General features: G+C 46.0%; 4 protein-coding genes across 11 annotated transcripts in view; 1 reads left to right on the top strand and 3 right to left on the bottom strand.

The window, feature by feature from the left end:
- Nucleotides 1–1,635: 1,635 nt before the first annotated feature.
- On the top strand, nt 1,636–5,930 carry LOC107274501 (solute carrier organic anion transporter family member 1A5). Of its 2 annotated transcripts, none has more exons than XM_015753715.2 (10): nt 1,636–1,737; nt 2,221–2,487; nt 2,565–2,774; nt 2,848–3,106; nt 3,171–3,312; nt 3,383–3,674; nt 3,759–3,948; nt 4,038–4,296; nt 4,353–4,791; nt 4,857–5,930. In XM_015753715.2, exons 2-10 carry the CDS (start codon nt 2,229–2,231, stop codon nt 5,864–5,866), a joined length of 3,060 nt encoding a protein of 1,019 aa, XP_015609201.1. In that variant the 5' UTR covers nt 1,636–1,737; nt 2,221–2,228; the 3' UTR covers nt 5,867–5,930. The 2 variants fall into 2 exon arrangements, with proteins under 2 accessions (XP_015609201.1, XP_015609200.1); XM_015753714.2 differs by having other exon boundaries at nt 1,646–1,882.
- A 7-nt stretch (nt 5,931–5,937) lies between these two features.
- On the bottom strand, nt 5,938–10,886 carry LOC107274503 (solute carrier organic anion transporter family member 2A1). 4 transcript variants are annotated; one of them, XM_015753717.2, is made up of 7 exons: nt 10,154–10,886; nt 8,847–9,381; nt 8,611–8,720; nt 7,247–8,368; nt 6,778–7,156; nt 6,594–6,695; nt 5,938–6,505 (listed from the first exon to the last, which is right to left on the bottom strand). In XM_015753717.2, the coding sequence occupies exons 2-7, from the start codon at nt 9,184–9,186 to the stop codon at nt 6,384–6,386; spliced, it is 2,175 nt and encodes a 724-aa protein (XP_015609203.1). In that variant the 5' UTR covers nt 9,187–9,381; nt 10,154–10,886; the 3' UTR covers nt 5,938–6,383. The 4 variants fall into 4 exon arrangements, with proteins under 4 accessions (XP_015609203.1, XP_015609202.1, XP_015609204.1 ...); XM_015753716.2 differs by lacking the exon at nt 10,154–10,886 and adding an exon at nt 9,630–10,017 and having other exon boundaries at nt 8,847–9,525; XM_015753718.2 differs by lacking the exon at nt 10,154–10,886 and adding an exon at nt 9,630–10,017.
- A 2,397-nt stretch (nt 10,887–13,283) lies between these two features.
- LOC107274505 (solute carrier organic anion transporter family member 5A1) lies at nt 13,284–18,904 on the bottom strand. 3 transcript variants are annotated; one of them, XM_015753721.2, is made up of 8 exons: nt 18,538–18,904; nt 16,899–17,124; nt 15,753–16,181; nt 15,135–15,367; nt 14,785–15,067; nt 14,521–14,716; nt 13,799–14,406; nt 13,284–13,714 (listed from the first exon to the last, which is right to left on the bottom strand). In XM_015753721.2, the coding sequence occupies exons 2-8, from the start codon at nt 17,083–17,085 to the stop codon at nt 13,503–13,505; spliced, it is 2,148 nt and encodes a 715-aa protein (XP_015609207.1). In that variant the 5' UTR covers nt 17,086–17,124; nt 18,538–18,904; the 3' UTR covers nt 13,284–13,502. The 3 variants fall into 3 exon arrangements, with proteins under 3 accessions (XP_015609207.1, XP_024947505.1, XP_015609208.1); XM_025091737.1 differs by having other exon boundaries at nt 18,823–18,877; XM_015753722.2 differs by lacking the exon at nt 18,538–18,904 and having other exon boundaries at nt 16,899–18,488.
- A 579-nt stretch (nt 18,905–19,483) lies between these two features.
- Nucleotides 19,484–26,182, bottom strand: part of LOC107274500 (RNA-binding protein 24-A) — a 17,043-nt gene continuing 10,344 nt past the window's right edge. The window contains exons 5-7 of one of the 2 annotated variants that reach the window (XM_015753712.2): nt 24,414–24,470; nt 22,620–22,837; nt 19,484–21,955 (exon numbers count right to left, since the gene is read on the bottom strand). In XM_015753712.2, coding sequence (XP_015609198.1) covers nt 21,810–21,955; nt 22,620–22,837; nt 24,414–24,470 — 421 coding nt within the window. In that variant the 3' untranslated portion in view covers nt 19,484–21,809. The remainder of the gene's footprint in view (nt 21,956–22,619; nt 22,838–24,413; nt 24,471–26,182) is intronic. The other variant, XM_015753713.2, reaches the window with a different exon arrangement.

Here is a 26,182-nt window from a genome sequence, read left to right as displayed (position 1 = left end):
AACAGGGGGGGGGAAGGGGGCGGTACGATATTTACCGGGAGATTAAAAAATCGAGGGAAAAATTAAGTGTTACGGGGCCACGCGTTCCACCCCTGCATCTACTTAATTCGATATAATCCCTTGCTAAGATCTCTCTCCCTCGAACGATCTTTTCTAAGACCCCATCGTGATTTCAACCCTCAATGGCAAACTCCGTAGACACGTATTCGAGGACTCGAATCTTTTTTGAATTGCGAAACCCGACCGTACCGAAGGACATTTACCCTGCTAGAAACTATAGGCCGGCTAATAGGCAGTGCTGATTACGAAAACCAGATGCTTCGTCCCCGTAAGTTTTGACCTTATTACATCGGATCCCTTGAATAATAATAAAACCCGTTACACGCGACGTCAAGTCGATACGTTGGCGATACAAATATTTAGAGGGCAAATTCGCGGAGGTAGAGTTAGCGAGGGGGTTGACGAATGGGGGAGGTGGCGGGAGAGGAGAACGCGGAGGAGAAGCAGCAAGAGGGGCGGAGGGGTGGCGGAGCCCGGGGGTTGATGTTATTAGTAAATTAACCAACATCAAAGAAAATGCGGGCGCTGGTCACTTACTCTGCTAATGGAAAGCCTGCATCCTCCTACGCAGATATATTTCATCGTCCTGCAGAGATGAGAGTCTGTGGGTCCTTGCCCGAGCTGTACCAACAGGCTCAACCAGCCCAAACCCGGAACTGCCAACCGGGTTGGCAGGGCGCCACGTTCCGGCTCTTACAATTGCTTCCACCCCCTGTCCCTCTTGACCCTCCCATAAGGCAGAATCCCATTTACAAAGTATAACCACCCAGACGCTCGCTTCCGTGAATCGGGTCTCAAGAATTTTCGAAAAGGCGTCAAATATTTTTTAATTCATCTACCCTCCAGGACGATGACGTAAAGTGGAATGATATTACATCCCCGGGAATATTATGACCCGTGATACCAATGGCAAGGAGGCTCCTTGGTTCTCCTGGTTCTACCGGTACCAGTGGCTGAGACGGTTCCACTACGAGAACCAAAGTCTAACCCAGCAAGAAGACGAGGAACGGAACACGAGCCTCTCCTCGGGGGGTCTTAAGGGTGATTTTTTCCCTGGCGCGCCGGACTACATTTCGCACGTTAAGCCCCAGGGTGTAATCCCGTTCTTAATATTCAAAAACGTGATCGCCCTGCCAAGCGTTCCGAGGCTACACGTAGCCGATTCTACCGAGTCCAGGAGAGCCTGGGCTTTCATATGCTAATTGGCATTCGTCATTTTCTTAGCGTGCAGACTTAAGTGTGCTTAAGGTAACTCCTTCGGGCGTTACACCTACCATGGGCACCGATTCCTTTTTAAATTGCCAAGATTCGCCAAGGAGCCAGATGTAGGCGATAGCGCCAACTAGAAGGAGCCTGACGCGAGACGCCGTTCCGTGTAATGGAACGTTTCTACGTTCCACCTGCCCGTGTACCACTGCCGCCTTGTGAGCCTGGCCTTACGCTGACTAGCCATTTCCCCTGTAGCCGATTTTCCACCAATCGCCCCACGCCTTGTCCCAGTCTCTCGTATCGCCTGCTATAGCTTCATATGCCATGGTATGCTTTATCGAAAGATATCTCACTAACCGTATCTCTTGCGAGATAACACACGGACTCATAGTACCGCGCCTCTTGGTATCTACACGTTGCATCGACCGAGTCTTACCTCACGCAGGACTTGCACGCTTCTCTCACACGGTATTTCACGATGGCTACAACTCTTCTCGTACTTTTACATGTGAACGGATAATCGTCGCTGGCTGATCGTTCAATCGTCGAAGACGCGTCTGACGATATTCACTACCGCTCGCTGGGAATCGATCGGTTACTAACTGAACTAACTGTGAGTCAAACTAACTCGATGAGTCAGTCGCTGGGCTTTTGTGACAGGTGAAGCTTTGTTAATTGTCTCTGTTTGCTACTTCCTGGGTTGAAATTGAAAAATCTTCGTTTTTCGTGGGATCGTCTTGTTACGTGGGAAAAATGTGTGAAGATTCCTGGTATAAGTTTCATGTTCTAATTCGTCATAGTGTGTAGTGGGAGAAGGGGGGGGGCGATTGATTAATGAATAATGACTCATAGATACGATACTCGTTCGGGTAAACATATATTTTTCAAAAATATTCAATAATATATATTGTGTAAAAAAATTATAATTAGTTAAAGCCTTCTCTATCGTAGGTAGGAAAATGTCTATTGGACCTCAAGAAGTGGTTAGATCGGAAGTCGAGGGTGGTTTATCAGGACCAGCCAATCCGATTCCGAACAAATCAATGGATTGTGGCTGCGCGCAATTGCGTTGTCCGAAATTGGCAAAGTTCGCAACAAGATCTTTCTTCGTTACACTTTTATTTTGGATCGGACTTATCCAGGCTGCGGCACAGGCGTATCTATACTTGACTGGGCCCACGTTGGCCAGAAGATTCCAGATCGACCCCTACCTTATAGGTGATGGCGGATTTTAATATTTTCAGAAAAGCTTGCTCGAGTAGGAAGTTTTTATAAAACTTTTCTGCTTCTCACAGATTGGATTCTGGTCGTCTCGGAAATTACTCCGTTCGTTGTTGGAGTTACAGTGGCTTACTGGGGTGACAGAATTCATAGGGCCGCATGGACCGGGGCTCTGGTTCTCATCCAGTGTGCAGGATTCTTGTCTATGATAATTCCTCACTTGACGCATCACGTCAGGATCATTGAGGAAACTGAAAATGTCACGCACATGTCTTTGTATTCCGGTAGGTGGATCTTTGATTTTATCAGGACTAAATTCAAGTTAATCTCTATCGACGATTATTTTGAACCCATCAGAGGATAGTCCTGAGCTGTGCTATGTGGAGTTTCCGAGAATCGTCATTGAGAAAAGTGACACTTGTTACTTCACTCTTGGACTCTTGATCCTGATACAATTTTTATCTGGGATGGCTAGTGTGGCTTTTTATGCTCTTGGAATTTCATATTTGGACGACAACACGAGAAAATCCCGCGTAGCTGGATTCATTGGTCTTGTCTTGTCTTCGAGGATTTTTGGATATCTCTTGGGACTCCTTCTAGCCTGGTTGTGTCTTCGGTGAGTCATACGATATTATTTTTGTATGGTATTTGGAAAAAAAAAAGATATTTTTTTCTCACAGGATAGATGCCGAGAATTTTAATATCATAGAATCTTCTCAGGAGCAGATTGGTGCCTGGTGGTTAGGATGGCCTATCTTGGCATTCGCGTTAGCAATTCCCGGAATATTCTTATCGATATTCCCAAGAAGATTGATATCCGAGGTATCCTTAACGATTGGCCAACTTTCAATATTTCTTAAAAATTATGTTAATCTTAAAAATTTTATAAAAGGTTGTCGATTCGGCCGCAGCATCCATTCTGGACATGGCTGGACAATCCCGTAGATCTTCCCAGAAATCCCTGAATACGAAAGTAGGAAGTACCAGCTTCCTTCCATCGATCCTAAGACTAATGACCAATAACATCGTTATATGTAATATCTTGGGAGCAATGTTTTGCTTAACAGCTATTATGAACTTCATGATGTTCGAGAACATCTTTTTGGAATCTCGATTTTACTTACCAAGGCCAAACGGGATCCTTTTAGGCTTCGGCGATCCTTGGACTTCACGAATGGTCACAAGTATTGATCTTTCGATATTCTATTTGAAAATTTCATAAATTCGTCTCTCTTCCAAGTGTCTTCTACGGCAAAAAATTCTTTCAGCAATGATCAAGCCCATTCTCATCGGCATCGTAGTGATCGTGTCTGGATTCATAATATCCGGGAAAAAGCCAGGACCACGATACTTGGCAGGATATAACGTGATGGTGACGATCGTGGCGTCAACGTTAATATTTGCACTGGCATATGCAACTTGTAACAAACCATCGATAGTCGGCGAACGTAAAGGATCGTAAGTGAATGAACCTTAAACGTACCTAAGCAGTAAAAAAAAGCTGTGACCCATAAAATTGATAAATTTTCACGAATTTGTCCGCGCAGCATCTACTTGCTGAAGTACTGCAACAAGAATTGTCATTGCTCTCGCGAGGCAGACTTCCGTCCAGTTTGCGACAGCAACGGGAAATTCACGTTCTACAGTGCCTGTCACGCAGGGTGCACTGTGAGTTCTTACGTGAACAACGAGAAAGTCTATGGAGGATGCAGCTGCGTCGAGGAGATGACAGGTTTGGGAAATACTCAAGCCAGCGATGGTCCTTGTAACTCGAGCAGTTGCCGAATTGGCTTAATAGTCTATCAGGTATGAAATTTCCACGAGATATTTAACGAACGATTCTGACTATTCCCTTTCTTCAGGTTGGCACTATTCTAGCATATACTTTAGTAGCCTCCAGTATGGTCGGGCACCTGCTGATCAATCTGAGATCAGTCTACGTCCAGGACAAGGCGTTGATGATTGGGTTCTGGATGACCTGGGTTGCCATAGTCGTTTTCGTACCGGGAAGATTACTCTACCACAAGATTGCTGCTCTCACTTGCAAGCACTGGGGTTCTCAGGGTGCCTTGTGTCACTTGCACGATACCAAAACTTTCGGGGACTACATGTGCTACTTGACAGCGTTCCTGCTGTCAGTCGGGGCCATATTTCAGATTCTAGTTTGGTACTGGAGCCGCAAGCTGAGGCTTTACAGTAATTCCCTGGGGGAGAGAGAGAATAGCGAGATGAAGGAACTATCGAGCACGCAAACAGTGCCTTTATTGGATCCAGTAGCAGGACCTTCCGGTAGCAAGTCCAGTAAGCATGGGTTTTTAATAGTTATTACATTCATCTTTGAGATATTAGCAGATTTTGATGTGCAGGCGATACGGTAAACCATATCGATGAGGAACAAGAAGATAATTCTGAACCTACGCAAGAACCAGCAGCCCAAGAAGCTGAAAATCCCCCAGACTCGTCCAACCAACCTCTGAAGTATGGACCTCTGGGACCTGGTGATCGTAGGAACGAGACCAGTCTACCTCTCAAGAGCTTATCCGTCGTGGAAGAAAAAAATGTCGAATCTGCAGACGAGCTTGATAGCTCAAGCGACGAGGGTAACGAAGAGAAAAATTCCAGTCCCAAAATAGCATACAAACCGCTGGAATTAGATTCGGACGTGGAGAGTGACTTGAGTAGTGTAGGACCAAGATCCAGACGCAGAGTAAAGAGCAAAGAGTTTGATCCCGTCCTAAACAATGTTGGGATAGCGTCATTCCCTGTGACAGGAAAAGCATTTCCCAATCCTGACGACTATGGAAATCCTAGATCGTCACCTAAACCAAACTCCTTGTTAAGCTCAGATTCCCTGAGTCCTGTTCACGAAGGTCCACCCGAATCCGACATCAGAAACCAAGATGGGTTCTCATTGACGAATAGTTTTGAATATACAAGGAAGAAGAAGCCAAACGGTCTTCTTAAAAATTCAGAACCGTACCGCCTGACAGGAGACTTCAATGAGGTTGGAATACCGATTGCGGAGAGTCCAACGAATTCCCCGGAACCCACTGTAGAGATACAAAGCATTCAAATAACAATGCCAGTCTACGGGGCGAGTCAGGATGACCTGAACGTTGCACGATCGTCGATAGAATCGCTCGGTGGGAACGTAAGTTATCATTTGGAAGACGTCGTAGCTGAACCGGAAGTTCCAGCCTTGCCAGTAAGACCTCCATCAAGAGGCCAAACGTCATCTGGTTTCGGTAGCTTACCGGATGTCGAAGGAACAGGTACTCCTCTTCCGTTGAGTCCGTCATCCATATTGAAGTCCCAAGAGAGTCTGAACTCTGGAAGTTCACGGGACCGACCTCCTCCACTGAACACCGATTTTTGAATGGGACACTTTAATAGGGATCCAATGTAATTGCGCGAGAAAGACTCGCGATCCATAGTACAATCTGAACGTATAGTGATATAGTTTTATATTTATTCAATAAAATTTTACTCCGCCGTTAATACTGTCCATCTAAGACGGCTACACCTAGCGCCACGCTGCAATAACGAATGCCTTGACCTCGAAGAGACTCCTCTTTAAAAATGATCCCATCGGATAAATATAATCGTTTGGTCGCAGGTAGCACCGACGTATCGATAATAGACTAAATCGTAAAAAAGGTATTTCCGGCCAGAAACACGTCCTGGGCCAAGTGCAGTAATCGAACGACAATCAATTCTAAATATCTAAGAAGATGCTTAAGGTACTTGAAAAGTATTTATTTGGCGCCCCTATTTTTCTCTCTTTTTGACCTCCTCTTCTTCTCCCACGTTATCCGACCTGCCTCTCCACACCGTTCTTCATGTTTCTGCTTCTCTTTGACAAAGTGATCCCCAGGATCCAATTCCACTGGGAATCACAATGCATCACCGGGTTCCTCGGCAATGTCCTCCAGCTCGACGTCCTCGTCGAAGATCTTCACGTCTTTTACGTAATACCACACTCCGACATCGAACAACGTGCCAACGGTTACGAAGCCTGAAGAAGCGCAGAAAGTGTTACGAACTAGAAGCGGTCGTAAGTTCAATAAATCCAAATGATAATTAATGTCAAAATAGTATCTTACTGGCTGCCGTGAAGTTCAGCAGGTATCTCAGAGATTCTCCATTATAAAGCCAACAGTTTCCCGTGCCGGAGCACGTCTTTCCCCATACCAGACAAGTCTTATCTGCGTGCGATAAAGAAGATGTTAGTCAAATATTTTGAAAATCATTAAACGCCTCTTTGGAGTGAAAGGCGCTACTACTCACCGAGTATAAATCCAAAGAGTATAGGAGACGGAATGAAGGCGAAGAGACTCATGATGGTCAGGCCGAAGCCTATAGCCACAGTCTTGTCCTTCTCGTCGACGCACCTTACGGAAACGAGGAAGTTCGAGGCTCTTCCGGTTGCCCCGCTGAACTTGAGGAGACAAACCACCGCGAGGAAGACGTAGAACTTGTGCATACAGTCGACGGGACAGGCGCCGGGAATCGCAGTGCCTGAACTCTGCAGCGAGCTGCCCAATTCGGAGGGAAATTCCGTGGAGCCGATGTGGCTGCTGTGGTTGCTGATCATGGCGAGAACTTGAGAGGGTTTAGGGTTTACGCAACTGCAGTCCGTATATATTTTACTGCCATTGGTGGTTACCTGGTGATAAAAATGATAACGACTTCATTGACCGATCGAAAGTGATAAATACGAAATCGATAAAAATACGAAGAAAGCTCTAAGGCGCACCTTCATACTTCGACAACCTGCATGGCAGGCAGATATGAAGGTTTGACCTTCTTCCGAACACACTGGATTGTAGGTAACGTAATCGCAGAGGCAGTGCTTGTTGCACGGGAGTTCCGTCTTGAGTACACCGTTCGGCTGCACTGACATCTGATTGTCATTTGCGGAGCATCCAAGAAACGCATAGGACACCATGCCCATTACTGAAATTGCACCGACCATAACGTTCCAGGCTGCCAAGTATCTGGCTTTTGGTTTGTACTTGGAGATTATCAGTCCCGAGAGTAGAATTCCAAAGGCACTGAAGACGAGGCCCACCGTGCCTGTGATAAGGGACGAGACCGAGGCCGACTGCTTGTACTGAGTCTCGATGTACTTTGGCATGAATATCCAATAGGGCATGGAGCCCATAAAATAAAATACGGTGGCCAGATTGTTGCACATGAGGGTGGTGTTGGCGAGGAGTCTCTTGAAGGTCGTGAACATGTCGGAGAGAGAGGCTGGTAGTTCCGGTTCCGGATTCTCGCCTTTGAAGCTGGAATTTGATTTGCTTCTCTCGATCGCCAAGACCCGCCGGGCTGCCGCACGCGGCAGGGTCTTCGGAAACAGGGCGATCACGCTGGCAAAGACGAAGAGCAATATCGCCAGGATTATCCAGCCTATCCACCAGGCGCCCAGCCACCTTGGATCCTGCGTGGTTATGGTTGGCGTCAGGGTGGGACTTATGTAGAACTTCAGTGCAAACGAGGCCAGCCCGTAGCCAATGGCGGGTCCCAACATTCTCAAAAAGTATGAAAAACTTATCAGAGCTGGGGTCTTTGATTTTTGTATGTTGTCATCCATGTACGAGACTCCGAGCGTGTAATACAGAGATCCACCCACGCCGGAAACCAGCTGGGCGATAAAGAGGAGAACTTGAGGTGCGAAATTTTCTTCAGGATCCTCGCACTCTTTCTCGCGTCCCTCTTTACCCAGACACAAGAATTTTCTCTGCTTGTCCGGTATGAACGTCAAGTTTGTCGATTCCTGATGTTTCGATCCGTACTCCTTGGTCAGCAGCATCGCGTCCTCGCCAGGGCCGTACAAAAAGTGTGGCAACATGTTCAGACAACAGAAGAGGACAACCTGTCGACGAAGGAAGGAAGAATAAGGTATTGATAAGGTCTCTCTGATAAAGGTGTCAAGGCGAGGAAGCAGTGATCGTTCGTTCGCCGGTCCAGTGAATGAAGCTAGCAAAGCAGACGAAGAGCGGACTATCTAGAGAGGCGTGAATGAGCTTAGCTACGGTTTTAACGCTTCCTAATTTAATTAAGAGACGAGCAGGCAACCGCGCCGCTAGTTCTTGAGATACGTGTCGATAGACTCACCGTGTAGATTCCAGCGGCGATCCATCTGGGCCTGTGTCCTCTTCCGGCATAGTAGGATATCACCACCGATGCGAAAAGCTGAGAGATGTCATTACCCACGGTAATAACTCCTATGGGGAATGACGTGAAAAACAGAGAGAGAGAGAGAGAGAGAGAGAGAGAGAGAGAGAAATAAACAATGGTTCATCCAGTCCTGGACTCTGCGATTGACGAATCACCATTTCCTCCAGACTTACCAGTGGTCTTCGACGGGATCTTGAATCTCTTCTCTATGGTGGTGATGGTGCCGTTGAAGTAGGCGTAACTCGCGGAAAATATGCAGCCCAAGACGCCATAGAGAAATACGTAAGCCTTCTTATTTGCCAATCTCTGAAGCGTCGGTCCTTTGAAACACCATATGCCGCAGGTTGTGTCGTCGGTGATGGGCAGGTCCTTGAAGACTTCCTCGAGTCCTCGGGTCGGCGTGGTCGGCGTCGCGGACGTCGTTGGCGTCGTTGCCGGCGTCGACGGTACCCTCAAGAGTTTCAAGCTCTCTGGACCATTCTTCTCGTGATTCGAGTTATTCGAATTCTTCATTGTCCTTAACTCGGCGGCCTCTATTGGAGCGAATGTCCTTTAAACTTTTCGATCCGCTCGCGCAGATCCGTTCCTTCTTCTCTATCAGGAAAGTACAGAGTCTGCTCCAGTCTCCTCGAGATCCTGTCAACGTTCGCACAGCAGCATATTCGAGGATTTATCGACACCAAGTCATCGTCGTACCGTAATCTCCACCTGGATCAAAATATCACTGTGGATCTTAATTTTTTTTTTTTTTTTTTTCCTTTCCTTCCTCAAATAACAAATGATCGCATCTTCGTCATCTTCCTAAGACGATACACTGATCACGATAGTCGGACAAAATTTTCCATACATTCACTGAAAGCGGAATCGATCGTCTAGATTTCTCGGGGGCAGCGAACGATTATTTATCGATCTTCCCCCGTTGGGAAAAGAGATGAAAAAATAAAAAGAAAACCAACCGATCGAGACGCACCAAGACGCGAGTGATCGAATGTCAACAGAACGACATCCTTTGCCCAAGATAATTTTTCTCTCCCGATACCAGTAAAGATTCCCAAGTGACGCTTCGCGCGGCCGCTATCGGTAATCGCTATCTCTGCCAGCAATGTTTGAGTGTGTTCCAATTTCTTCGTGAAATCGATTCGCGTCCGAAAACGACAAATATTCTTTCCCAACTGAGAGGCCGTCTTGTCGGTAACAAGACGTACTCAACTTCTTAGATCTCGCCCCCACTTTAGGCTCCGAAGACGAACTATGACGCGGCCTAGGTTCAGGGTACGTCTATATATCAACACGAGATATCTTCCGTTATCAAGAGTCGTGAGTCTCTTTGTCGACCGGTTCCTATGCGTTACACAGCCACCCGCGCATTTTATTCCAGCTTTCGGTTTGCCCGATCGCGATAGCAGTCGCTATTTAAAATGCACGTTCAAATCCGCAAGGACGTCCATGCGTAATTACATAAGCCAAACATTAAGCCTACCTTATTTTTCATTATCATCCATTTTATTTGTCTCGGCCTCTGTGACAAAGCTCATATCGTATCGTGCATATCTTCGACAAGAACTACCCCTTGGAAAAAGACTCCAAAACGAATCTTTGGGGCTGATAATATTTTTCTTCAATTTTTCTTTTTCCGACACATCCTACGGTTTAGTATAAACTTATGTCGGTGGGTTTAGACTCGGCGATGCTCCAAGCTTACTCTAGCCGGCTGTGTAGCTGCTCACATTGTGAACCCATTATGATTTAATAGGGACGGTCCACGTACACATACCCACACAGTCCGACCACTCGGCTCTCGTACGTGTAAACTCTTCCGTTTATTCCCGTATTGCTAATGGCACACCAAATGGCTTCGCTAATAGCTGCTGGCTAATTGCTGGAATTTCATTTTGTCCTCGGACAAACTTCCAACCGCGATATATCTCGTATACATTGGCTTCGTAGGTTTTCAGATGCTTTCTTCTTCATTATTTCATTTAATCACCGTATATGTATATAAAGCCCATCTAGAATATTAACCTGAGCCTCTAAGCGCACTCTTTCGCACCCTTATTATTTGTCACCTTGCAATATCAAAGATTTATATTGAGCCTAATATAAAGCACGTTCAATTGTCTTTTACTGTTTCCAAGAATGAGATTAGGAAGATGCAAGTCAGAGATTTTTTCATTTTCTACTCGTTAGATCTCAAAGATACACGTTGAATACGACCTCGTGGAAACGTATACGAGACCTGGGTGACTTCAGGTATTCTGTAGACTTTATTAAGAATTCAATGGCTCGGCGTTTTGTTGTTTGCCCTTATGATAAATATGTCTAAGAAGACGAAAAAGTTAGACGAGATAAAGTGCCGCCATAAATATTCTAAATAATCCATATAATTTCAGTGTAACTATGTTCTTAAAGTCAAGTGCTTCGGTGGCGACATCCCCCTCCATTGGTATGAACAATAAAATTTTATTTTTTGGAAAAAAAAAAAACTTTCCTTGAGCCACAAATGAAACTGGATGCACGAGAGAGCGCGTTGATCGTGAGAATGTATAATTATGAGAGAAAAAATATTGAACTGTGAATTTTTAAAATAATGAAAATTCTACATATATGCCGCTACTAGATACACTTATAAGTCTCCGTGTTTCCGTACATATTTACGTGCCCATGAGAATGTTTGCCGTCCCGTCTGCTGCACGCGGCTGTAATCGCAAGTGCATCGCAAATGCACTCCTATAGTCAATTTAATCAAGTTTATCAGCGTCCGAGCGAATTTATGATTGGCACCCGTAAACTTTCATAGCGTGGAAACGAAAATTTTCGCCTAATCACGATGTTGTGACAGTGTTCTGACGTAAGGAATCTGAAAATCTCATTAATTTACGATCCGTAGCTCATTGCTATTTGCACGCATTTTAAAGAGGCTGCGAGATGAAAAACGGCCATCTTGAATTTACAATGACAAAAACCGTATATTATACGAAATTGATGCACTCTGTCTTTATCAAACTCGAATGCACACGTATTTGTCCAAATTTCAGAATTACCAAAATAACACTTTTTCAACGAATATATATATCACCTTGTATCTTCGAACGAGTCTCTGTTTACATTTTCAACAACTGGGAGACTGTCGAGATACTGAGATAACCAGATCTTGGACCAGATACGAATGAAAAATTTTCAGCAGAGCCCTCGAATCGATAGGATTCAAAATTTCAATTAAAAAAGACCTACCGAAATAGCTCACGGCAGACCTTACCACCTCTCCGTACCTATAACGTTGATAAATTTTCCCAGCAAATTGAATGTTGCAACCCACTTGCGAGCTAGATTACGTTGCAGCATTCAGAATGGAAGCAAGGCCGGACGAGGGAGATTAGAATCATTATTACACAGACGATTCAGTATTCGTCATTTTCGTTAGGAGAACGAATCATCGTCTTCCGCATCTTCCTTCGATTACCTTCGCTCTGTTTACTCGGCTCCTGCCTCACTTCCGTTCCAAAAGTTCCCTGTCGCCGGATACTTTGATCAGTGACAATCCCAAATTCCTGATGATTATTTTGACCTGGTCCCAGTTCCACCTGCCGAGAGTCTCCTCCAGGAGCATGATTGATCATCTTGCACGGTGCTTCGGATCGCATCCGGATTGGAAACCTAACGGCAGAGTCTTACTTGCTCTGGACTGGACTGTACTTTAGCTTAGAAAACACTGATGAGCTCTGTATAAAAGATGGGTCAGGGTCATACACAATGCACGCGGGTACACACGTCGTCAAAATTTGCGATTGGTAGGAAAGTCGTGTGGCGTTAACGAGCGACGATGAATTGTTTATGTGAAAGAAGATAGAAGATGGGTTAGGGCTTTATTTACGGAAGAGGACATATACATCCTAGAAGGATCATCAGAGTCAAGGAACAAGGATGCTGGCCCCAGACGCTTCGGTGAAAATGATCATCCAGGCTATGAAGATCATTCGATGCAGGAAGACCGAGATTCGAAGGGAACAAGGATCTGCGCAGACTCCATTAGAATCTCAGAAACGAATGGAACGTGTATTTAATCCTTTAATGCGGAAAGCGCATCCTCCGGAGGTATAGCCGTGACGATCGATAAAGACGCTGGGCGTCCTGGCCCGGCTGACGTCACGGGAGGCCGAATTCATTAGACGGGAAATCTAGGAGGCTTAAAAATTAAAAGGCTCTCAAACAAAAACGCGAGTCTTTACCCTTTTTCTCCATTGCTGATGTAATCCCTTCAGTCGGTGGAAGTTCGCTCTACAGATACAAACCTAAGAACGTCACGGAAACGACCCTTAGCGGCAGCCACCCCCCTACGACCCACGACCCACGACCCACGACCCAGGACTCAAGACCTAAGAAGGGATGATAAAACAATTTATATATTTTTATTTAGTCAGGCCTTCACCCCCTTCGTCGAGCATTAGACCTTGTTTGCGGAGGATCGTCTGCGCCCAAAGAAAGACTTTCCTCGAAAGCGTTCTCGATCGGCCGCATGGAAAATATAAAAAAAAAAAAAAGAAATCGAACGGTTCCAAAAAATTACTAAAGTTTCTCAGTGAGAACGCGTGATCATCTGACTGCATTGGGGATTATTAAAAACGTTAAATTTTTATTTACAAAACGAGCTACTCTACGAGCCGTCTCACCGAGCATCTTGTGTCCTGAGCGAGACAGCGATCGGTTACATGTCCTATGATTGTCAAAATTTGGCGTCGCCATTGTTCCTAGAGAAAGAAGTAGAAATCTTATAGGAATTTATAAAAATCAAATATTTTCGATAAAACGGAAGAAAGTCTCCGGTTCGTGCATCATGATTGCAGATCGTGACCGTGACTCTGCTCTATCCTCTGGTTCACGTTTGCGTTCCCGTTGACCTCTTGCTTCCGGTTACTCTGCAACGTCACCGGAAGCTGCTCCTTAACGAATTCCCGGCGTCCGTCCTCCTGGGTCCCATAGAGGTCTAGGTCTTTCACCAGATAGCACACGAACACGTCGAACAAGACCCCAATCAGGGAGAAACCTGCGACGGCAGAAGACAGAGTGTCGTTACCATCTTGGAGTAAATTACTTTTTCTCTATAAATAAATTAAAAAATAATCCTTACCAGCAGCCGAGATGTTTACCAAGATTCGGAAATTGTCTCTGTGATAGAACCAACAGTTCCCCCTGGTCCCGCAAGATTCCTCCCATATGAGGCACGTGGAGTCTATGATGGCACCGTAAATTATTGGTCCGGGTATCAGAGCAAATAGAGAAATGGTCATGAGCGTTACGCCCTGTGCAAAGCTCTTGTCCCTTTTCTCAACACTCCTGTAATTCACCAGCACGTTGCCGATCTTCCCAGAGCAGGCCAGAGTTTGGATAAAGCAAGTGATCACCATGAAGAGTATATAGGGTGTTTTGCATTCACCGACACAAGGTCCCGATTTCACCGAATCGTATCCAGGATCTTCGACTGGTACCAATTGGTGCCTGTGATCCTGAGCCAACCTCCGCAATTCAGAGTCAGCATCGTGATGACGACCCATAGAGCCAGGAACTTTGACGATAGGCAAACAGGAGCAATTTCCAAATTCGTTATCGTTCACAATGGTCTTGCAGCCGGCATGACAGGCCGAGTAAAAGGTCGTTCTTGAGGCTTCGTGACAGACGGGCGCGTATTTCGTCCCCTCGCAGCCGCAATCAGCATTGCACCCAGACGTCAGATTGATCCTGGGAAGCAAGATCCTTTGAAAAACCTAGCCGAAATTTTCGTTCCATCTAGCATCAGACCCCACCCGCCTCTACCCTCCCCTGATCCTTGTTGAGAAATTAAAACGTACTCACTGCATAGTCTCGAGATCGAGTCCACGGATCCCCGTAACAGTGCAGCCCAGAAATACGAAACTGATCTGACCGATAACAAAGCAAATGCCCACAAAGACGTTCCATGCCAGCAGCTTCCTGGGGCCTGGTTTGAATTTGCTGATGAACAGACCCGTCAGTAGAAATCCCAGTACCATTCCGATCAGCGAGATTGGTCCTGGACACGGTACAAGATGGTTAGACCTGCCTCAGACAAATTTATCAATATCCTTGTCGTTCCTGTACCTGCTATCACGGTGCCACCTGCAGCCGATGTACCGTACTGCACTTCCAGATACTTGGCCAGGAACGTAATGTACGCCGAAGCGCCCAGGACATAAAAGACGCCGCTGAGATTGTTACACGTTAATAATTTATTAGTAAGAATTCTTTTGATGGCTGTCGGAAATTCTCTCATAGTAGGCACGTATTGCTCCTCGACCGTTTCCGGAAAAATAACTTCCGGTTGCTGTATACCAGCCTTTTCCATCGGTACCAGATCATTCTTCAACGGTATCTCGCCGTCGATCTATAAATTATTGAAAATAATTTTACACTGCAATTTCCAATCCTCCTCTCTCCATTGTCTTCCTTACCTTCTGCGTGACCTTTGGCTTTGACAAATCTCTGGGAAACATGGCGATAAGCACAGCAAACATGGCCATCGTCACGCCAAGAATTATCCAGCCGAGCCACCAGGCTCCTAACCAGCGTGGATCCTTCTTCGTGATCACCGGATGAAGAGTAGGATCTATATAGAGATTGAGGCAGGCATACGCCAGGACGAATCCCACGGCTGGACCAATGGTGCGCAGTGCGAAGGTGAATCCTGAAATTATGAAAATCTATAGCAAGGAACAAGCAAGCATAGGAAAGATTTATATGTTATCATAATTCAACAGAGTCCAGGGGAACCAACTATACAGATATACAGTGTGTACGAGCAATCAGTAAACACAAACACAATATCGTTTACGTTGACTTATACGCTTTTGGGCCAAGTTTGTTATATCAGATACGGTATCTCCTTTATCTTCGCGTGTAAGTAGCGATCAGTGGAGAAAAAAAAGAAAGAGTTATTTGTATATCTACTGATTAACAAAGAAAAATATCAGAGAAAATAGATAATCCAATAATACAGAAGACCAAAGTCACGAGAGGATTATTTAAAAAAATATAACAAGTCTGGATAACAAAATGATCCGATTGCTTACCTAGCAACATAGGTGTGTTCTTTTTCTTGGTATTATCGTCCAAGTACGTCTGACCCAATCCGTAATAGAGGGTCGTTCCTATCCCTAATATAAATTGCGAGACGAAGACAAGCAGCCTCGGCAGATAGCTTATGTCCATCATGGCGTTCTCGTCGCACTGCTCCGGATTGTTGTTCCTGGGACAGATGGCTATATGCGAGGAATCCGTACCAGTTGCATTGAGCAGAGTGTGGTCCAGGTACTCCTTGGTGAGAGCCAGTGCATCCTTTCCAGGGCCGTATATCACGTGCGGAAGAGCCAGGACCAGACAGGATGCTGCGCTCAGAGCAACGCCCACTGCGATCCATCTTGGACGATGTCCGGAACCCCCGTAGTAAGTCAGTACGAGTGAGAGAATTTGGGAAATTTCATTTCCGGATAGAATGATACCTCAAGAAAAAAAAAAAAAAAACATAAATAAACAACATGACAATTACGTAAAGACGACCGATATCGATTAACCAACTCGAGTACCTACGACGTAACCGTAAACGGATAACGGAATCGAATAAAAATGAACATTGCGGTTTGCGATATCGAATGCCGAGTTACGCGAATTGTTTTGCCGAGGAAGTTTACAGTGTAAAAAAAAGAAAATATTGATCCATCGATTTTCCTTCCACGCGTATAATCCATCGACGCCCACTGGCAATACCGTCGCATCCGACGTTCTGTTATTGAGGATCAGCCTTAACTCTTCTAGACGGGCTATATCTGTGCCGGCTCGTAGCGCACGTACTCGACATAGGAAACCTTCCTAGGTCTCCAGTGGGCTTCCTCGAGAACTCTGCGAGTAATTTGTTCGTGCCTAAAGCACCAACTACGCATTCGTTCTAACGACAGATTTCTCACTTCTCGTTGCGACACTGTACTTAGATACGCACACAGGCCCAAAGTGCTAGAGTAGTGGAGGCCAAAGTCTCCACGTACTGAAACGGTTCTCGGCATCTGAATGAAGCGCTCGCAGTACGCACGATCAGAGGGATCGTCGTTTGCGACGGAGGGCCAAGTGAGGAGGGGCATCGTGGTGGCGAGGGGGGGAAAGCCGAGACGGTAGGAGAGATGTTGATACATTCGATCGATGAGATAAATAATGTTTAAACTTACCGGTGGTGCGACTTGGAATTTTGAATCTCTTCTCCAAGGTCGTCAACGTGACCACTATGTAGATGAAGGCCATGGCCTGGATGGTGCCCAGGAGACCGTAGACCGCGATGAAGTTCTTCGGCGTCGCCCTGGCCCGCAGCCATCGTGGATAAAACCCGCAGAGGCCGCAATCCTTACCGCCGCTCATGTCCTGTTCACAATTAACGGCGGAACCGCTTCTTCGGCTCTGGAGAGAGAATTTGCGGACGACCGTGAGAAGGCGGTTCGACGACAGGTCGGAAATGTGGGAAATTTTATTTTTACTGGGAATCTATGCCACTCTCGACGCTTATGCGAAACATTTCTTTCTTTCCACGGGCTGCCTACTGGCGCTGCTGTATTTGATCAATGAAGAACTGACCACGAAAACAATAGCGATAAGACTTTTCTACAGAGTTCGTGACACGAGAAAATATCCCGTCGCGGCGAAAGATATTAAAGACTCTGGTAATAATAAATAATTAATGAGAACCCGTCGATAGTTAATTACGTACTGTCACATGTGTCACGGGGCCTCGTGTATCGCATGTGGGACGCGTACTCGAAGATCAAGTTTTTTATCGGCAACACTGCGAACGGATGCACGAGAAGCGAAACGCTGGAAAAGTCCTTCGGTTTTCCTGGGAAATTCGACGAAATTGCGCGAAGAGGCGATGTGAAGTTTTACTTTACGCGTGAAATCCTGGATTTGCTGTTTTTCAGGTGGGAAACGCAATTGTGGCACCCGAGTGTCTACCTTCGCCTGAAATTATATCTATTCGACTGATGCAGTAAGTCGCTTTAACCGAAAGATTGTCGGGAACGTCCGGGCGTCGCGATATCAATCTAATCGATACGATACGAAATACATTATTCTTGGACACCTGTAAGAGAAATAATCTCCGAGCGCTCCGCGCTGGAGCTGATGGCTCGCTGCGTGGGGAAATTGTGGAAATTGGGATGGAGAGAAAGGAGAAAGTAAAGGGGAAGCAAAGCCGGAGCGTAGCTCTGATGGGGAGATAGCGAAGTGCCCCAGACGAGCTTACGCAATTGAAATTGAGCACAGGTCATCTCATTGTGAGGATCAATTATTCGAGCAGGTAACGTCAGTTACGTGCGGATGCAGCATCCGTTTAATTGTTGCCGAAACCAATGGTCGATCGGTCGATTCTTGGAAACTCGTGAAAACCGGCTTTGACGTTTTATACGATCGAGATGCAGATCTGATGATTTTTTAATGATGATTATTAATATTTGCAATCGCGTATCGTTTGGTAACAGTCGCGTCGGGACGCTACAATTATTATGAGAGAAGTGATAAAACGTTCCGTAGTCACTGATAGCATAATTGAACTCGATCTTTCTGACTTGTCGATGAGATCTAATCCGTGTTATAAACTTTGGATGAATTAGCACAAAGTCGAGATATGCAGGCGAGAATGGCGACAAGCGGCAAATCATTGATAAATAGGATTAAAATCATCAGAGCTGGACTCCTCTCGCCTTCGTGTAACAGCGCAGCGTTTTCTTTCAGAGGAGAAACGAATATTCAAAGAATTCATAAGACCGCGAATGAAGATGGAAGAGGATTTAGATATGTCAAGTGAAAAATTAGGCTTACGTTACTTGCGCAAGTTAATTTCTGTTACGGTCGACCGTCCACGTGTTCCTGCATGGAGTTTCCGGCCTTGCACCTTCCGGATCACTCACTATTTCTGTCGTTTGAAAAAAAAAGTGAATTACCTCGAAGAAAATAAACTTTCTCAAAACCGATTTTTTCTAAAAATCCGTCCTCGCTCGCCCCTGGTCAATTTTTTCAGCCCACCCCTTTCTCTTCCTACCCTCGTCGCCTTCTACCTCTCTTCGACCCGTCGCCCCGGTTATCGCTATGTAACGCTAATGTCACCTTTGTATACCGGGTAGCTAAAAAATGACGTCGATTCAAGAGAGTTTGATTGCACGAATAATCGCGGGATAACTGAGTGATGCCTATAGCAGTACCTAATACTCCCTACTCCTGCCTCGAGTCAAATGATAAGGCGTACGTCATTCAAAGGACGCGGCGAGCTCGGTTCGCGTCGCTGTCGACATCTGGCGGAGACGCCGCGAGGCTTCGGGTAATCTTTCTCCTCGGAGCATTACCGACTGTACTTCGTACCCGAATAAAATTGGTTTCAAGAGAATCGGCCCACTGGCGATCTCCCTGCTCGTCTCCGGTCTGACTCCAGTGCTGCTGCAGCTGCTGTAACAATTCTTCCAATTGAGCAAAGGGCAGCCACATGCATCGCGATGCTGCGACTCAGTTATTTTTGATCCTCCGCCGATAGTAATGCCCTTTGCGTTTTGTTTGGACGTCGCGACGCCACCGACGCCGCATGCCCGATGTCCTAATCCCACGTGGCCGTTAGGATTATCTTTAGCAGTGAAAAACAAAGAGTTGCAGAGTTCGTCGAACGTCTAGCAGCCACGAACGTTGCTCAGCTGCAGTTTCAAAAAACAGACGCATTTTTTTTTTTTCAAGTTTGTAAACGGTGGCGGATCAATCGTGGGAGCATCGATCGAGGGAATTCTCTTAAAGACAATATATTTGTTGTTTCTTTTCGTAACCTAATATATATCAGAGTATAATTGTAGAAGATAACAGGTAATATATTACAATTCATTAATCCTAAGAGTATAGGACGTCCCAAAAGAAAAGGAAAAACGAAATAAGCGAAACAATCGGGAAACCGAAGTATCGATTATCCCTTTTCTTTTTCTTTCGTTTTTTTTTTTTGCTTTTTCTTGAGAAAACTCAAGATACGCGAGTCCTTTGTTTATTGTGCGCAAAGTACCAGCCGCAGTACCATGAGCATTTTCAACATCTGTTGTCCGTCTCCTCGTGGTAAGTACATAATAATTAAAAATTAATAATAATTAATAGATCAATAATAATAATAATAATAATAATATAATAGCAATAATAATAAAATAAAATAATGGCATAATATAATAATAATAATAATAATAATAATAATAATAATAATAGTATAATAATAGTATAATGACGATAATGATATAATAATGTTAATTTATCTGCCTATTATCCTAAGTCTTGGGTTATGTGATAGTGCTTAAATACTAAGCTTTCTCGTTTTTCTTCAGCTCCTCTTTTTTTTTTTGTATCTTTCTACCATTTATACAACAAGTGATCGTACTAATTTTTTGAATTTTCATTTTTCTATCATTTATCGCTACTTATATATCACTAACGAATCGAGTAACGTCTTCTTCTAAGGTCTCTAAGGGTTGTAGGACTAGACAGCCTCATTCCGTTAGCTTCGACCCCTCGTCATTCTACGCTCTCCCCCCCTCTCTCTCTCTCTCTCTCTCTCTCTCTCTCTCTCTCTCTCACACACACATTTGCTCACGCCACTCTCTCTTTCCTTCCTCTTTTACTCTACTCTGTACACCGCGACCTTTCACTGACTAGTTTCTAACCGACGACCGAGCCACCGCGCTTCTAAGGCGCCGCACAATTAGAAAAGTGGACGAATTCCTTGTGAAGTTCCGGTCGCGCGTGCCAGTATTACGTAAGATAACCTAAACATTAACTGGACATCAATTATCATGAATAACATGAGTTACCGATTCGGGCACAAAAGTTGTGCCCAAACTTGATAATCCTCGAATTATTATGCCGTGGCCTCAGCGACCGGACACTTCATTCGTGAAATAGAGATTGGCTCGCCGTAAGATGTATCTAATTACAGGGGTAATAAGAGCAAATAATTACGTTCTCTTAACAAGGCCCCGAATCTTAAGACACTTCGTGACGCTTCTCAAGCGCGCTTAAGGCAACCTTCGGTTAGAATAACAATATATTATTACTATTCGTTTATTTGCGTGTGCGCCTTTTTCTTCCTCTTTTTTTCCATCACCCCCATGGATCCCCTCCTAAGTCGCTACAGATGACCGGGATACGTTCAGAAACCTCTCCAGAGTCGACTCCGGTGTCGTTCTATCGTTTTCATAATAACGATAATAAAAAGAGACGCAACGTGCCCGAATTGGCCCGATTTCCGAGGGGATGCTGGAAGAAATATAAAAAAAAAAAAACGAAGAAAAGAACATTCTCAGCCAAGTATACAGGACTGGCAAAATTCTCTTTACACTCGAGCACCGGGCGCTGCTCTCGTAAGGATTGGAACGGTCGGTCCTGGAACCGAACCCTCCCCTCCGTCCCTCTTTAGCGAGGAGGGGTCGCCTTCTGCCGAAAATACCGAGCACAGGACGTTCGGCAGTGTTCGGCAATGTTCGGTCACCATCGTACTCGCAATAAAAACAAATTCTAATATAACGCTAGATCGGTTATCCTTCGCGTGCTACGCTTTAGTGCACGTGTCACCTAATGACTATCTTACATGTTACGCTTACACTTACGTAGCTAGTGTTTAAATTTATTTACGTGATACCTAATTCGATACGTACAGCTTTATAAATAGTATAACTAGTATCTCTTCTTTGGAGGGCTGATTGGCTATGCGAGGTAACTACGCGCTAAATGGGAACGCGCACGTTAGTCCCGCTCCGCGCCAATTTTGGCTCCTAGGGGGAAGATTAGGGAAGATAGAGGTTATGTAAGAAAAGTGACGGATCGGCCGAAAGGACGTGTTTTCCTCGTCTGGGAAAATGTTTACTCGTACGACGCGAGACGGTCGTCCCGACGACGAGCGTCGTTGGTACCGAGGACGAGGAGGAAACGAAAAGAATAAGAATTATATCAGACTATAAATAGGTCGAACGACGACGATTGACTCCGCGTCACTTGGGCGTCGCGTGAGCGGCGCTGCCGGTCGCTCGTCTTCCTCCTCTTCGGCCGTCCTTGAGCTTTCGTCGCATTTAAAAGCCCCGCTACTGGAGCCTAGCTTCTTGCGGCGTCGTCTGATAAGGTAGACCGGGAAAGGCACCGGCCGCCGTCGCCGCCTGCAAACCCCCAGCAGCTCCGGGTAGCGTCGCGTACGTGTAAGGCGTCACGTAACTGGCTGCCGCTGCGTTCGCTGAAATCAGAATCAACAGTTGTTCCCTTATTTATTCGTGCGTTACGTGGCTCTGACTGGAGGAAAAAGAAAAGCCCGTTACCGAAAATCCTCCACGATTCTAAACGAACGAAAACAATGAAGCCGCTCATGCAAGAACAGCCTTCGTGTAAGCGTCCCTCTCCGTACCGTGTGACCGAATAAAAGAAAAGAAAAAAAAAATTTCCAATCATGCACAAAACACTACGGTAACTACGGCTAGCATCCAGATCAATAAATTATGTGCTAAAAGTGATAACGTCGATGAACGGGAAATACGCTGGAAGCGATAGAGACCCAAAAAAAAAAGAGAAAAAGAACACGGGAAAGACCGGCAGGAATGAAAAGTCTGATTGAAATGAAAATTTAAGAATCTCGCCGGTCCTCCCGCGAATCGAAGAGAAACAGGAAGACACAGAGAGAAAGACAGGAAAGAGAAGCCAAAGGAAAAAAAAAATAAAAAATTTTTTAAAAAATAAGAATTAACCAGGGCAACGACTACAAGAGAATTCATTGATGACGAGAGTCTCTCTCTCTCTCTCTCTCTAACCGTTGCTCCGCAGCACGGTCGGAAAGGGCGCATGGCTGAGCTTATCGGCCCGATGAGGAAGCACCCCCGGGGTCCCGGCGCTTTTCAAACACATACCGGCCGCCGCTGCGCTGCTGTAAGGATAGGCTTCGGCGAAGTTGTACGACGTTCCCGGATACGTGGCGGCGGCCGCCGCGGCGTTCTGGTACTCGTAAAATTGCGAGGCCGCAGCAACGGCCGCCGCGTGGCTCAATTGCGTCGCCGGTAACGGCATGAGACTTCCAGGCGCCGCGGCGGCTAAGTACGGCGACTGGTACACGTAGCCTGGTGGCACTCTGAAACACAAAAGGTACATCGTCAGGAGGCTGTCCCGTTGGGCTCCCCGTTACGTTGCCACTTCCAAAGAAAATTACTGAGGCGGATCGGGAGGACTGTACGTGTGCGTGTGTTGGACCTTTTTCTTTCGGATCCTTGGGGATGCTGGGGACAAGGGATGAATTTTTGGATTTTCAGTCTCTCCTACGTCTGCAGCCAGGATACCGAGTTCAGGCGAATTCCTGGATGCAGGGTAGAAGGCACTTGGAGCCTCTTCGACTCGGCTCTACAAAATCAAACACGCAACACATTTATCTTACGACTCTGGAAACGCTCGCTCTTCGCCCGAAGATCGACGCCAATTTCCGATTTCATAATAAAGCATCCTCGCGATTTATTCTTATACCGACGAGATGGGAATAATTTTTTTTTTTTTTTTTTTTTTTTTTTTTTTTTTTTTTTTTTACGACATGGCACTTTTCTCCACGTCCCTCTCGAGAGTATTGTCGCACACGTGTACACGTACGTACGGAATTAGTCGGTAGACTGCGTGTGTTCGCCGTAGCAGAAGAGGGATGATTTTTTTTGCGTGTCTACGGGATCACTTTTCTCCGGGCGCCAACCTGCGTATTTATGCGTGCGGTGTTCTTAGGGGTACCTGCAATTTATTAGAACTGCTCTTGCGCTTCTATGACAATTGGAAACGCGCACTGGTGCATCGCATTGATCGTATACGGTTTTGACCGTGTAACCTATCGGATTGACGTTCGATTGAAATCAATGACTTTTTCCTTATTGATCATCCAATAGGAACGAGCAATCGATGCACCACGTGCTAATCAAAAGGAAATCAGCACTCGTCATACGCAACCCCAAGTCCAGAAAAGCAGATATATAGGTCATCTCGAATGCATCACGCGTTCGCCGTCACGCAAGGATTTACAGAAAAAAAGTGAAAAAAAAAATTATAAAAAAAAACCAATTTCAAAAAACCAGATTTTCAATGCCTTGCGACAGGATATCCCAGAGAAAAGCCCCGTGTGTCAGGGTGGACGTGGGATGAGTGTACAGGTGCGTGTGTGTGGGTGTCCTGTGTGTGTGTGTAAAAGAAGTGGTAAGCGCAAGGTAAGCGTTTAAAAAAAATTCGTGATGCTCTCACGTGGTTTTTAGCTCGTACGAGTAATTAAGAAGAAGAAAAAAAAAACAGAGAGAAATCTGCAGTGTCGCCAAAACAGCAAACCAAAACGTGTAGGTATTTCGTACTTCTCTCGTCACACGGCACACGATTATCTAACACCAACGTTAGTACCTAATGATAAAATCCGAAATCGCGTATCCATCGCCGAATCGTTCCGCTGACCTTCGACCCGAGGAAGATCGGACCCATCGGCGAAGCCAAGAGGAAAAGTAGGAAAAGAGTCGCGATTCTCGACGAAGAAGAAGATCCGAGGAACGGGAAGGAAAAAGAAGACAAGAGGAAAGGACGGCTCTCGAGAAATCCTAATTTTCAAAAATACGTCACCCGAACAGGAATTATGAATTTTGATCGGGACGAACTTCCGGTAGTTGGAAGAAAAGAAAAAAAAGCATTCGAACCTGGATAACATCCGGTAACAAGGATCTTCCTGCGGAAGGTGCGCGTTGTGCGTGCCTCTGTAAAAACCAAATTAATGAGAAGTCCTGCGTCTACAAGACGCGAGGGACGCGCATCATCATCCAGCATCAAAGGGGACCAAGACTGATCTAGCAGCGAAGGACGTAAATTCGAGACGAAGAATGAATTTTTCCCTAGGAATCGGATATACCGAGGATTCTCGGGCTCCTGGACAGCCCTGAACTTTTCAACGGATCGATAACGGCCAGTGTCCAGTAGGTGTCCCGGTATCGAGGAAATCAATATGTCCTGGCTGCGGCCACGAATACCAACTCCGCGGAAATGGATTATGTAGCTGCTTCCCTTTGCCTTTTTCCTTTTCTCGGACGTCCGATACACAATTGATATCGGCCCGTCGATAATGGTCCTAATAGAAAAGCTACCCGTCGAAGGGTGGCGGCCCGGGTCTTTCACGTGGACACCGATAAAATCGGCCGGTCCGAGTTGCCTTACTATTACAGGTGATCAATCGTGGAACGCGTGTGGGAATAGAGAACAAAAAAATTACACGGCAGCTAAGTGAAATTTTGGATTTTCATAATGAAATAAAGAATAATAACCAAGGGAAGCCCACAGGAATTACACCCCCCCCTACGATGCTTTTTTATGGAATTTATCTGCTGCGAGCATCTCGGGCAGCTCCGTGCATTATGGATGGCTCGCGTGTCCGTTCTGACCCACTATAGGTTTTCCGTCCACCCCCCCCGCCACTCCCCCCTCTACATTGTCAAACGCGTTTCTCTATATCCTGTGTCCTGGCGATGGTAACTGGAGAACGGAAGCGGGAATGGGTTCCCCGTGGTACCAACGTGCGACCACACGCGTCCCGCACCTGCTGTACTTTGCGGGTTTAAATGTAAAAAAAAAAAAAAAAAAAAAAAAAATACGTAATACCGATCGCATTAACGTTAACAAATAGATAAGGGTGGAAAAGAAGGAGCGTGTCCATAAAGAGCTTTTACGGGATCGATGCGACCTAAGCGTCCTCGTGCATACGTAACTGTGTGCTTTCGGATCCAAAGGATTTCCGAGTTTCTAATTGCTCTAACGGGGCACAGGATGTTTCCGAAATACTCGCCCTGCCAAACAATTCGTGAATTTAAGAAGCGCGGATTGAAGCCCATCTCCGTCAATGTCCGCGAGAAGTGCCTGGGACTTCAGGGAGGGGGGACGAACGAGAGACCAGAGACAAAAGGCTGAGGGGCTCGTGTCTCGTATTTTCGTGACGGATCTAAGCAACTAGCCTCAATTTCCGACACAAAGTGGCCAAAGCACGATTAGGATCTCGACTTGTGAATCGAGGAGGAATCGAGTCCGCTTGAGGAGGCAACCAACCCCCTTCGCCCCCCTCCCCCCCCATATTCAGCGACACGCAAGCACCGCTCGCTTCAGGGGCGCCGTTGGTTCGAAGCTACGTACGTCAGCTCGTTAGGGGTCATTTCGGGGGGGGTCGCAGACGGCCGCCCCCCCTACCCAAGGGAGCCAAGTGCCGGCTCGTAGTTCGGGCAGGGCGAACAGGGGGCGGCAGGTGCACGGGAGTGAGCCGCCCCTGGAAATGGGGTTGTCGCTGCCCTGGTGACGATTATTGCGTGATTAGGGGCCTGGATCAATTTATCTAACGACGTCCGAGCCAAATTATTATATACATTCGCTTCGACGATTTTTCACGCTTCCCTTATTACGCGCCAAGAGCCACCCCCCCCCCCCCCCT

Source organism: Cephus cinctus, unplaced genomic scaffold (genome assembly GCF_000341935.2).
Source record: "Cephus cinctus unplaced genomic scaffold, Ccin1 Ccin1_scaffold3202, whole genome shotgun sequence".
NCBI lineage: Eukaryota > Metazoa > Arthropoda > Insecta > Hymenoptera > Cephidae > Cephus > Cephus cinctus.
This window is presented reverse-complemented; position numbering and strand designations above follow the sequence as displayed.